Genomic DNA, 13,200 nt, shown 5'->3' with positions numbered 1-13,200 from the left:
ATAGAATGATGCGAACACTGACTTGCTTCTCCAATAGGTTGCATCCATAACACTCTGCAGAGAATGGCTCTGTTTGAAGGCCACTGAAGTAGCCACAGCTCCCACTTCATGTGTCCTTACCTTCAGCAAAGCAAGGTCTTCTTCCTTCAGATGAGAATGTGCTTCCCTAATCAGAAGCCTGAATAGTAAGAAACTGAGTTCTTAGAACTTGGAAAAGAAGGTTTCTTGATAGCACACCATAAGGCTTCTGATTGTCCTCGTAAAGGTTAAGACCTTTTTAGATAGTACCTAAGAGCTCTAACTGGGCAAAGTACTCTCTCCAGTTCATTCCCCACCAAGTTGGACAGGCTTGGGATCTCGAACGACTTAGGCCAAGGACGTGAAGGAAGCTCGTTTAGCAAAAACCGAGCTGCAAGGAACATGTAGCCGTTTCAGATGTGAAAACAATGATCCTGCTGAAGGCGTGGATCTCACTTACTCTTTTAGCTGTTGTCAAGCACACGAGGAAAAGAGTTTTTAATGTGAGGTCCTAAAAAGAGGCTGATTGGAGAGGTTCAAATCTTGATGACATAAGGAACCTTAGGACCACGTCTAGATTCCAGCCTGGAGTGGACAACCGACGTTCCTTTGAGGTCTCAAAAGACCTAGGGAGGTCCTGTAGATCTTTGTTGGTGGAAAGATCCAAGCCTCTGTGGCGGAAAACCGCTGCCAACATACTTCTGTAACCCTTGATCGTAGGAGCTGAAAGGGATCTTACTTTCCTTAGATATAACAGGAAGTCAGCAATCCGGGTTACAGTGGTACTGGTTGAGGAAACTGCATTGGTCTTGTACCAGCTACGGAAGACTTCCCCTTGAGACTGATAGATTCTGAGAGTGGATGTTCTCCTTGCTTTGGCAATCGCTCTGGCTGCCTCCTTCGAAAAGCCCCTAGCTCTTGAGAGTCTTTCGAAAGTCTGAAGGCAGTCAGACGAAGAGCGTGGAGGTTTGGGTGTACCTTCTTTACGTGAGGTAGACGTAGAAGGTTCACTCCTCGAGGAAGAGTCCTGGGAATGTCGACCAGCCATTGCAGTACCTCTAAGAACCATTCTCTCGCGGGCCAGAGCGGAGCCAACCAACGTCAGCCGTGTCCCTTTGCGAGAGGAGAACTTCTGAAGTACCCTGTTGACAATCTTGAACGGCGGGAATGCATACAGGTCGAGATGGAACCAATCCAGCAGAAAAGCATCCACGTGAACTGCTGCTGGGTCTGGAATCGGAGAACAATACAATAGGAGTCTCTAGGTTATCGAGGTAGCGAACAGATCTATGGTTGGCTGACCCCACAGGGCCCAAAGTCTGCTGCAAACATTCTTGTGAAGGGTCCACTCTGTGGGGATGACCTGACCCTTCCGGCTGAGGTGATCTGCCATGACATTCATACCGCCCTGAATGAACCTCGTTACCAGCGTGAGCTTTCGATCTTTAGACCAGATGAGGAGGTACCTTGCGATCTAGAACAACTTCACGAAAGAGTCCCTCCCTGCTTGAAGATGTAAGCCAGGGCTGTGGTGTTGTCAGAGTCCACCTCCACCACTTTGTTAAGCTGGAGGGACTTGAAGTTTATCAAGGCCAGAAGAACCGCCAACAACTCCTTGCAATTGATGTGAAGTGTCCTTTGCTCCTGATTCCATGTTCCCGAGCATTCCTGTCCGTCCAAAGTCGCACCCCAGCCCGTGTCTGATGCGTCCGAGAGGGGACGGCGGTCGGGTTTCTGAACAGCCAAAGGTAGACTTCCTTGAGAAGAAAGCTGTTCTTACACCACGCGAGAGAAGACCTCCTCTCTTCGGAAACAGGAACTGAGACCGTCTCTAGCGTCATGTCCTTTATCCAGTGAGCAGCTAGATGATACTGAAGGGGGGGAGGTGGAGTCTCCCTAACACGATGAACAGGGCCAGCGATGAAAGTGTCCCTGTTAGACTCATCCACTACCTGACTGAGCATCGGTTCCTTCTCAGCATGCTCTGGATGCATTCTAGGGCTTGGAAGATCCTTGGGGCCGACGGAAAAGCCCGAAAAGCTCAACTCTGAAGATCCATACCCAGGGAGACAATGGTCTGGGATGGGACGAGCTGAGACTCCTCAAAATTGACCAGGAGGCCCAGTTCCTTGGTCAGATCCATAGTCCATCTGAGAATCTCCAGACAGCGACGACTTGTGGGAGCTCTTAAAAGCCAGTCGTCTGACGGAGCCGGACACAAGATCATGGTACTGCTGCACAGTCTGTGAACTGTCAACCATGGGGAAGCGAGGAAGTACAGTGACAACCCGAAGCTGTCTAGACTGTCTGGGTCGTACAGACAACTCCTTATCGGGTTGCTGAGGTTGCCGCACTGCGTCACAACAAGTCACTTCTGCTGGTTGTTGAACGTCTTCCCAGTGACACACTGACTCCGTAAACAAAAAATCCTCTAACAAGGACTAAGCTTGGACTGCATGTCTTGCAACACAGCTCAAGGTCTATGGGAGCAGGTGTGGTAACAGACGGGGTTAGCGACTGAAGTGGAACCATTACCTTCCCTGGAAGCATGTTATGCTTAAATAAAAGTCCATAGGAGGCTACGCAGCTAAAGGCTCCTCTCCAAATGACAGAGTCCTCAAGGGAATATCAGAAGGAGGGAGAAAAGCACTTTCTCATCTACAGGGACCATATCCGAGAAAAGCTAAGTTCTCTCAGTGAGGGTTTCACTGGTGCAAAAGCAGCAGACTAGAAGGCAACGTTATGAAACTGCTTGACAGTCTAGTGAGTTGGCAACAACCAAAGATGTATGACTGAGAAGCATGCGGTAAGGTATGCAGAGCATGCTGTATGTAGAGCATGCTGTATGCAGAGCATGCTGTATGCAGAGCATGCTGTATGCAGAGCATGCTGTATGCAGAGCATGCTGTATGTAGAGCATGCTGTATGCAGAGCATGCTGTATGCAGAGCATGCTGTATGCAGAGCATGCTGTATGCAGAGCATGCTGTATGCAGAGCATGCTGTATGTAGAGCATGCTGTAAGGTAAGCAGAGCGTGTTGCATGGCGTGTAACATTTCTCAGAAATTCCATGACCAGTGCTAGAGTGAGTAATATCGCATTACTGTCCATTGAAAGTGCACGTGCCGAGGGAATAGATTAAGACTGTTTTGTTGATGAATTTGATAGCCGGCATGATAATCGTAGAATTAAGCTGCACTAAATGTACTATAATCTACTTCACCTCAGGAAAGGGAAACTCGCCCTGTTGGCAACACTGCATTACTTCATGCATGCTTGCATGGGGTTTTAATATCAACATAATATTTACCTTACATTCATAACTCATGATTCATTTGTTTTGAAGATATTTTTGCCATATTTTGCGATTATGTTAAAAATATATTGCAAGGAATACATATATATTTTTATATTAAGTAATACAAATAACCTCCATTATCATAATGTTTGTGTAGGCATACATGTATATGATTACAAATGCAAGTTATGAAAGTAATGAGGTGTTATTATTGTCATTTGTTATTTCCAAGTTGAATGGGAAGAGGCTCAAGTTGAGGAGAAAGTGGCAGATGCATGCGTTGAGGTGGCTGACTCATAGCATGAGGTTGCTGCCTCAAGAGTTGCGCTTGCTGTAAGGGTTGCGGATGCGCAGTAGCAGGTTCCTGAGGAACGAGTTGAGGTTCCTGAGGTGTGAGCTGCGAGAGTTGAGGTAGCGGCTGCGCAGAACGCAGTTCTTGTCTCGCTTTGAGGAGGGTTGAGGTCGCTGCAGCGAGTGCTGAGGTGGCTGCCTCATTGATGGAAGAGGTTGTCGTACCTCAAGAGATTGTTGCCTCGCTGGTGGAACCGCAAGCGGAAGCGGAGGAAGTAAGGCATAAGATTCCTGCTCCCATTGCTGAGGTTGCCTTAAGGAAGGCGGAGGTTGCTGCACACCGCTGGTAACTGGCAACTCAGTACGCGGTAAGGTATCCTGAGGAACCTCAACATCGTACGCCTGGCAGACTGGACTGCGGTGAGGCGGAGCGATCGCAGGAGGAGGTGTAACCTTCTCAGCCTGACACTCACGCATTAAGACCGCAAGCTGTGACTGCATGGACTGCAGCAAAGTCATCTTGGGGTCGGCAGACGCTAAGGTCTGCTGAGGCAAAGCCTTAACAGAAGATGAGGTCTGTTGCGGCATCACCTTACCTCTCTAGGAGGTGTGCAGTCACCTGATGACTGCGGAGAGTCAGAGCTAACCCAATGACTGCATCCGGGTTGTTGAACTCTAGAGGTCTGGACTTTACGTTTAAGAGGTCTTGAGACCTGAGTCCAGCGTTTTCTCCCCGAAATTTCTTCTGCAGACGAGTAAAATAAGGGCTCAATCGTCTGCGGGTGGGAGTGACGGTCTCTGTAAGACACGCCCGCAACCACCGAGGATACTTCTGTGCGCCGATCAAGGCCTGCCGAACCCTTTTGCCCTTCGACATTGCTTCTCCCCTGGGCTTGGGAGCTTACAAGAGGTCCCGGACTGGGAGGACGACTGGCACGCACAGAAGTACCCTCACGCACAACACTGACACACTTTGCGCTAATCACTTATCACTTTTGAATTTCTGTTTGCACTTATTTCACTGAACTCGAAACTTTAAGTGGTTTGTTCCTGAAACACGCAATTCTATCCTTCCTTAAAAGTTAGTAATTGCGAAAACAGAATTACAATGTAACAGAAAAATCTAATGAAGGATAAATAATTCAGTGGCTGGAAAGAGACTAAACACTAGATCAAATAAACTACGTTTAAAATCTCTCACCGCATAAAGCTTGAGAACAAGAATAAACTCTAGAAACGTTTACCTTCTTCCCCTAAAGAGACTAGGGAGAAGAGCAAAAACGATAACAACGTTACTCGCTTGAACGAAACGTTTATCCAGCTCTCTCTCCCTCCGTCTCTATATCTCTCTCTCTCTCTCTCTCTTGACTTAGAACCTGAGAGAAGAGCCCAATCATATATACTCGTTAAAACATATTATTGTTAAAGGAAAAAAACTGAAAGATTTCCCAAATAAAAAGTTCCTTTATTAGAATTAAAACCATTAAGCTAAGAAAGAATGAACAAAACGCTATAAACGGTTTACTCTTACTGCAACGTGACACCGTGAAAATTCTCTCTCTATCGTAACGATAGAGCGCAAGTTGAACGTTCTGAACGTCAACAACTGCAGAGACAAAACAAAACGTTAGTTCAACTTTGAAACAGTACGAGACTATCAAAGAAATTCTTTCAAAAACTAATATAAAAATTAATTTTAATAAATTTATAAAAAAGGAAGTTAATCGAAGAGGCCTATAAAAGGCGGAGAGATATAAAATAAATCTATAACTTTAGTTAAGCAAAATTAAGAAAGAGAGTCTATACTCTCTTAGACACCAACACTTCCGTCTAAGGGAAGGGTCGGCCATTTAAAGGTGAAAGAGAGTTCATACTCTCTTCGTCACCATAAATAATCAAATTAATTCCAAAAGCTAGCTAAGCTGATAATAAAACTTCCTGAATAGCGAAAGCTGAAATCTTAGAGCAATACTTCACCAAAAACCGTGAACAAGACTCCAAAATTATAAGCGTATCCATGAACGTCTTGCCGGAAGCACGACAGAGGAAAAATTGAAGTGGTGTCAACAAGAAGTACTGCAGTACCTGGCCACAGGTGGCGCTTGTGAGTACACCCCCCTCTTGTATAGCGATCGCTGGCGTATCCCTTCCGTAGAATTCTGTCGGGCAACGGAGTTGACAGCTACATGATTATCGGGTAAGTTTAATATTGAAAACTGGTGACCAGCAAAACAGTAAGGCAATAATTCAAATAACTTGGGTATTTAAACTGGTGACCAGCAAAACAGTAAGGCAAGACTTAAAAAAACTTGGGCATTTAAACTGGTGACCAGCTAAACACTAAGGCATTACTTCAAATAACTTTGACATTTAAACTGGTGACCAGCAAAACACTAAGGCAATACTTCAAATAACCTGGGTATTTAAACTGGTGACCAGCAAAACAGTAAGGCAAGACTTAAAAAAACTTGGGCATTTAAACTGGTGACCAGCAAAACAATACGGCAATAATTCAAATAACTTGGACTTTTAAACTGGTGACCAGCAAAACTCTAAGTCAACACTACAAGAAGTTAAAAAGAATCAAAGAAACTCAGATTAAATTTGGCTGGCCTAAGATTTGATCTTAGGTACGATTTTGTATAATTTTCTGAATACAGTACATGCCACCTCCGACAATAATACAAGGGATGCTTTCGTTAGCAACAACATAGTTGAATCAATATTATGCTTTTTTTATGCTAAAATGAGAGGGTGACATATACCTTTCAATATTCCATATACTTTTTGAGGAATGAGAGCATAGCATTCAAACTACTATCTGCAATTCCAAAAATTTAACCATTCTTCTTGAGGAATGCATTCATATATTTTACATTGTCAAATCTGACAATTATCGAAATGAAGATATAACCAACTAAGATTCTCTGGAGGTTACACTCCCCACTATTCTCATTTACTTACGAGCATGTCAGTGATATAGATAATGTCTGAGCATAACATAGAATTAAAAGGATATGAGGCAAATAAGTAGAACAAAAAAGGGATTTTGACGAAGGAAAAATCTATTTCTGGGGAGAGACCTGTGACGCCTGGTGAAAAGAGTCCTTCTTTACACTTTTCTGATATAAATCTTCCAAATATACCAGAGAAAGATAAAAGCATGGAATGCAGAGGTTACTACCGTCGCGCGAGCACCTCGTGGGTGTCGTGTATACATCAGGGGCGTGTGAAAACCACTATTCACAGGCTGTCTTCCATTTAGATAATTCCTTCATCAAAGGGAAGGGCCGTAACAAAGGCCCCAGAAACCACACTTGGACCACTCCACCGTCACCCACACGAGCGCCCTCTAGGTCATCCTTCTGTTTTGGACTTGGCCGCTTAGTCGTATTTTTTGTGCTCTCAGTGTTTTTCAAGTATTTGTCGTTAATTCATCATGACTGACGCTGCTACTTCACCTTTACCAATGTTAAGTACCATAGTTTGTTTTGACAGCTTTTTTCAGTACCGGGCATTTGTTCTCTTCCCAGTAATGTCCACTCTTGAAATCTAACATTACAAGAATCAGAAGTAATAAAATGGAAAACCTAAAAGTTTGATGGAAGAGGAAAAGACCGTTAGTCAAATGAGTAACCATGGGTTGTTGATTTAGGCATCGTTAATAAAGCATGTGAAGATTGCATGACAAAAGTGAGGAAAAACTTTCAGCTCAATAAAAGAGGAATGGAGGTTGTAGTAATATCTTAACAGATATAAGAGCCAATTATAAACCTCATCTATTTTGAGTTCATGGCTTTGGGTTAAAAAATTACTGTCAGCAATGGTAAATACACAAGATATTAAGATCCTTTATAAAATTTCTCAAGACCTCTACCACTGCAAATGACATATGTATTTGGTCACACTAGAAGGCTGTTAGCCTGTCTATTAACCCTTTTACCCCCAAAGGACGTACTGGTACGTTTCACAAAACTCATCCCTTTACCCCCATGGACGTACCGGTACGTCCTTGCAAAAAAATGCTATAGAAATTTTTTTTTTTATATTTTTGATAATTCTTTGAAAAAATTCAGGCATTTTCCAAGAGAATGAGACCAACCTGACCTCTCTATGACAAAAATTAAGGATATTAGAGCAATTTAAAAAATATATACTGCAAAATGTGCTGGGGAAAAAATAACCCCTTGGGGGTTAAGGGTTGGAAATTTCCAAAGAGCCTGGGGGTAAAAGGGTTAACAACAAGTTTGTTATTTTTGTGAATGCTTAAACTGGCAGTATTAGAGCCCATGTCCGTACCCTGAAATAAAACAATGGATGCTGAGGATAGATACGGACATTAAAATTTACATACAGCATGAGAAAACAAACTTGGAAAATGAGACTTGGGAGGAAAATAAGAGCAAACAAGGCCATCTGGAGTATGTCACCGTTAACCTACCAGTAACAGCCGTCTCTCCTCAGAAACTAAACAAATAAGCTAAGAATATTTGTACCACAAGGCTTTGTATAGTCGCAGGAATAGACTTTATCCATGAATACAAATTGAGACATTTGAGTTCTCTTGCTTGAGGGTACACTTGGGCACACTGTTCTATCTTATTTCTCTTCCTCTTATTTTGTAAAAGTTTTTATAGTTTATATATGAAACATTCATCTTAGTGTTGTTAATGTTCTTAAAACATTTTATTTTAATTGTTAATTACTTCTCTTATTTCCTTGTTTCCTTTCCCGACTGGGCTATTTTCCTTGCTGGAACCCCTGGGCTTATAGCATCCTGCTTTTCCAACTAGGGTTGTAGCTTAGCTAGTAATAATAATAATAATAATAATAATAATAATAATAAAAGTTACCTTCTTCGCCAAGCGTCTTCCCATTCCCATCTCCACTAAATTCTCCAGGAAAACAGGATTGGCATCCTTCTTTTGCGGCGAAGCTTCAGAATTGGATTTCTTCTCAGCAGCAACTTTGCCAGCACCTTCCATATCCAATTTCTCAGCAGCAACTAGGTCTTCCATATCAGATTTCTTCCCGGCAGCAGCTTCACCAACATCTTCCATTTTGGAATTTTCGACAGCAGCCTCACCATCTTCCATTTTGGAATTCTCGGCAGCAGCTTCCCCAAGATCTTCCATATTGGTTTTCTCAGCAGAAATTTCACCAAGATCTTCCATTTTGGATGACGCTATTTAGCAATATGAACAGTCTTAAAAAAATAAAGTTGCCAATCTGTAAAGCAAAATATAAATGTATACAGTCACTTAAAATGTATCCCATCTACTTAATGTAAGTGCTTCTTATTTTCAAATAACTTATGTAATTGTTAACAAATGAATATAGCACCAAAGTTTTCCCATCCTATAATTTGAACAAATTGTATCGAATTTGCTAAAGTTCTATCTGCATTGCATTTCTAATCTCCTCACAATACCTTTAAACCCAATAGGTCACTGAATACAAAACTTAAATTTCATTATTTCAGTCAAAAAATTAGATTTGTAACCACTTACTTACGTAAAACAATTTACAGTGGGCAGAAATCCTCTTATTATACTTTTCATTCTTACTGAATTCAAATGAGTTTATATGAACAGTATTAATTTGTTCTAAAACACTTCACAAAGATGTGATTTATTTGCATTTAACAATGAGAGTTAGGAAAAAATCTTCTCATGTTTCTTGATCTTGAACAACTAATAAATATATGAAACCACCGTGGGAAAACTGGGCTTTTTTTATATGGAGAAAACAAAACGAGAGAAGAAAATTTACACCAAAAAGGGAAATATGCCTTAAGCACATGGGAAGCATTGACAATGGTTATACTTCATGTGTGCAGTCACTAAGATTCATATGGAAAAAAAAGATGCATCCATACATGTATAGTTGGACACGTCACGGTAAAAGCCACTTCATGGCCGCGCCTTCTTGATTTACTCAAATTCAAAACATGCAATTTCAATATTAAATCAGCTAGAAATGGTAAACAGGTTAAGGGTTGTATGTATGATAGCGGCCACCTGTATGTATGATGACGGCTGGCTAAGTGTACGGCAGTGTAAGGGGGGTCGCAGGGGAACATTAGCCCTCGTTAGTTAAGTAGGTAAAGATACAGCTTGTAAGTTAGGTTGGGGGGGGGGGGGGGAGTTTAGGTTAGTTGGTGTCCATTCTTTATGCACATGGGAGGAATTGGCCACTGACGTAAAAAGGACCCAGGGTAATGCAATATTCATATAATAAAGTGATGGAACAAATGGCATTGATATGTGATGAAAATGAAAAGACTTCGTTTAAATTTAGAAGTAATACAAAAGTGAACTCACAGAATTCATAGAATTAAATGAAAAATCTTTGTGTAATTTCATATTACTGTATAACATATATTATTAGTGTTTGAAAAGGTTGATAATGACAGCCTTTTTCCTTGACAATTTTAGGTTACCTTATAAAATCTTTTGGTTAGGATCAGGTTAATACCGAAGAATAGTTGCGCACGTTGTACAAAGAAATTTGAAAAATTGGCTAAAAGGCGAAGAAGCGTATGACATACATTGCTTTACGTCATGTCAGACAGCAGGGTCCAGCACTCCCAGTTAACCCTTTTACCCCCAGGCTATTTGGAACTTTCCCACCCTTAACCACCAGAGGTTATTTTTTTTCAAGCACATTTTGCAGTATATGTTTTTTAAATTGCTCTAACAGCCTTAATTTTCGTCATTGAGAAGTCAGGTTGGTCTTATTCTCTTGGAAAATGCCTGAAGTTTCTCAAAAAATTATCATAAAATATGAAAAAAAAAAATGTAAATAGCAGTTTTTTGCAAGGACGTACCGGTACGTCCATGTGGGTAAAGGGATAAATTTTGTGAAACGTACCAGTACGTCCTTTGGGGGTAAAAGGGTTAAGAGATGTCACGAAGAATCTCGCTTGAAATAGTACTACCGTTTATCTCTCACAAGGTATGTGCATACGTTCAGCAGTCTCTCTGGGTTCTATGCCTCATACTAGACTAATTTCTATCAATTCACTATAAGATTATCTAAACTTTAAGCAAGATGAACAATGTCCTGAATTATATACATACCTGGAACATATTTCTTTCGTATTAGGACAATTATGCCATTTGGCCCATTGCCTGATATGAACTTTTTCTCATGGTGGGACACAGGTCAAAGGTCAGCTGATAAATTTTAGCCTAGTAAAGTACAAGACTCTATTCTGGACCCAAATAATTTGCCTATACTTCAGCCAAAAAAAAAAAAAATTATGATCAACTAGATCAAAAGTAATAAGTTTGGGAGAGAGCATCTGGAGGAAGTTAAGTCGCAGCTCAAATATTAAGTAGACATATACCCTAGCCTAACCAACCTAATTTTCAAATAAATTGTATGATATATCAAACTTGCTACAAACTACTCTTTTCAGAGAAAGCAGAACCCTTAAAACTGAAAATAATAAGTTAGGTCAGGGCATTTTAAGGTAAAATTATAGAAAAACACGGGATAACATTTCAAATAGTAAAAACAAATTTTCCTATAGTATATAGTGTGTTTTCAACAAGTCTGGCCTTTAATTCTATCGATTTTCTATATAAAACTGGATTTCTTTATTAGAGTTTTTCCGTGTTTTCCTATAACAATATCCGTTCTCACACCACCAAAATAAAATAATAATTATTTCTGGTGTAAATGAAATTTTAATTCCTAAAAAAAAAACTACGATACAATTTTTCTAATATCTGGGAACTATTTCTAGTCGAAAGGAAATTGGAATTCTCAAAAAAAAGAAAAAAAAAAAAAAAAAAACTTGCGATACACTTTTTTTTATCTGGAAACTATTTCTGGTCGACATGAAATTCTAATTCTTTATAATAAACTAAGATACAATTTTTCCAAAATCTGGAAACTATTTCTGGTCGAACTGAAATCTTAAATTTCTTTAAAAAAATTATACAATTTATTTTAAACCCAGGAATACAATTTCTGCCATTAACTACAATATTAAAACTGATCGACGGATAAGCTTCCTCTAAGGACAGACGGAAATTTGGTCTGCACACCCCAAAGCTGTAGTCTGTGATTCCACTCAAAACGATGCTTTAAAACTTCAAAAAATCACTGATATATACCAAATCACAGTCACCCAAAAATGTAATTAACATCACTATTAAGAGTCGGGTGATTGCAGAGGCCTCACCCACCTCTTGCAAGAAGAAAACGAGTTACCTTTAACCTAATAAGTAATTCCTTCCCCTTTAAATGCACTCAATGTTTACATCGTGTCCTCTTCTTCTTCTTCTTGTACTTGTACTTTGAGGATAGGCCTTTGCAACGGCTCCTTTATTCTTTTCTTTATATGGTATTGTCGTTTGTCACTTGGTGTCTTGTTTTATTATTTTTTCTTATTTTCCACAGTTCTTGGATAAGATCTTTTCTGCTATCTATTTCTTTTTTATCACAATTCTTGAAACAAAGAATGTCCGCTATTATTTCACTTTCATTTTCAATATATGGTTGATGTAATATGTGGTTATTTCTTGTTTACTTGTACATCTCGCAGTGTAATATAGTATTCCAATGTTTCTTCTTCATGGCCACACATGCATTTTGTATCTTTATTTTTGTATCTGCCTCTCCAATTTAGATCTAAAGTGTCTGTTCTTGCCTTTATCAACAGCTTGTTCTTGTTCTTGTTCTTGTTGTTGGGCGGAGGGATTTGCCTTTCCATCGGCACCTCCTTGGGTTTCTTCTTTATACTAATTCTTTTATTTTCTTCTCTCTTTTTTTCCACATTTGATAGATATATTCTTTTCTTTTCTCTATTCCTTCTTTCTTGAACAGCACGTTTCCTATTATCTTCTTTTCTTCTTCATACGGCTGTTGCAATTCCACTATTTTTCTTCTTTCGTCTTTTCTTTTCTTCTTATAATGCTTAGTGTTTCTTTCTCTTCCATTTCCGACTTCTTCTATTATTTCATTGCGTGCAACAAGTTAGCGGGCGGGACTCACGTCTATGTAACGGCCCACCATATTTTTGTGGATTGTATCTGAACCTTTTATTAAATTATTATCATTATCATTATTATTATTATTATTATTATTATTATTATTATTATTATTATTATTATTATTATTATTATTATTATTATTATTGTTGTTGTTGTTGTTGTTAATAGTTTATATAGGACATATCTGTTTTGCTGCTGTTACTGTTTTTAGAATGATATATTGTTAATTTATTCTCATCATTTATTTATCCCTTGGGCTTATAGCATCTTGCTTTTCCAACTAGGGTTGTAGCTTGGCTAATAATAATAATAATAATAATAATGATAATAATAATAATGATAATAATAATAATAATAATAATAATATTATTATTATTATTATTATTATTATTATTATTATTATTATTATTATTATTATTATTATTATTACTATTATTAGCTGATCTACAAACCTAGTTGGAAAAGCAGGATGCTATGAGACCAAGGACTCCAATAGGGAAAAAATAGCCCAGTGAGGAAAGGAAATATATAAACTATATGAAAAGTAATAAACAAAATATGCTAGCTAAGATACAACCCTAATTGGAA

General features: G+C 39.4%; 2 protein-coding genes across 2 annotated transcripts in view; both read right to left on the bottom strand.

The window, feature by feature from the left end:
- LOC137625740 (probable peptidyl-tRNA hydrolase 2) overlaps positions 1 to 11,908 on the bottom strand; it is a 34,593-nt gene extending 22,685 nt beyond the window's left edge. Inside the window, exons 1-2 of the mRNA XM_068356631.1 lie at positions 11,831 to 11,908; positions 8,461 to 8,836 (exon numbers count right to left, since the gene is read on the bottom strand). Of these exons, the coding sequence (XP_068212732.1) occupies positions 8,461 to 8,781 (321 nt within the window). The 5' untranslated portion in view covers positions 8,782 to 8,836; positions 11,831 to 11,908. The remainder of the gene's footprint in view (positions 1 to 8,460; positions 8,837 to 11,830) is intronic.
- Positions 1 to 13,200, bottom strand: part of LOC137625345 (uncharacterized) — a 544,968-nt gene that overhangs the window by 264,536 nt on the left and 267,232 nt on the right. The window lies entirely within an intron of this gene.

This window comes from Palaemon carinicauda, chromosome 32, assembly GCF_036898095.1.
Source record: "Palaemon carinicauda isolate YSFRI2023 chromosome 32, ASM3689809v2, whole genome shotgun sequence".
NCBI lineage: Eukaryota > Metazoa > Arthropoda > Malacostraca > Decapoda > Palaemonidae > Palaemon > Palaemon carinicauda.
Note: the sequence above shows the minus strand (reverse complement) of the source record. Positions and strands in the feature narration are given on the sequence as shown.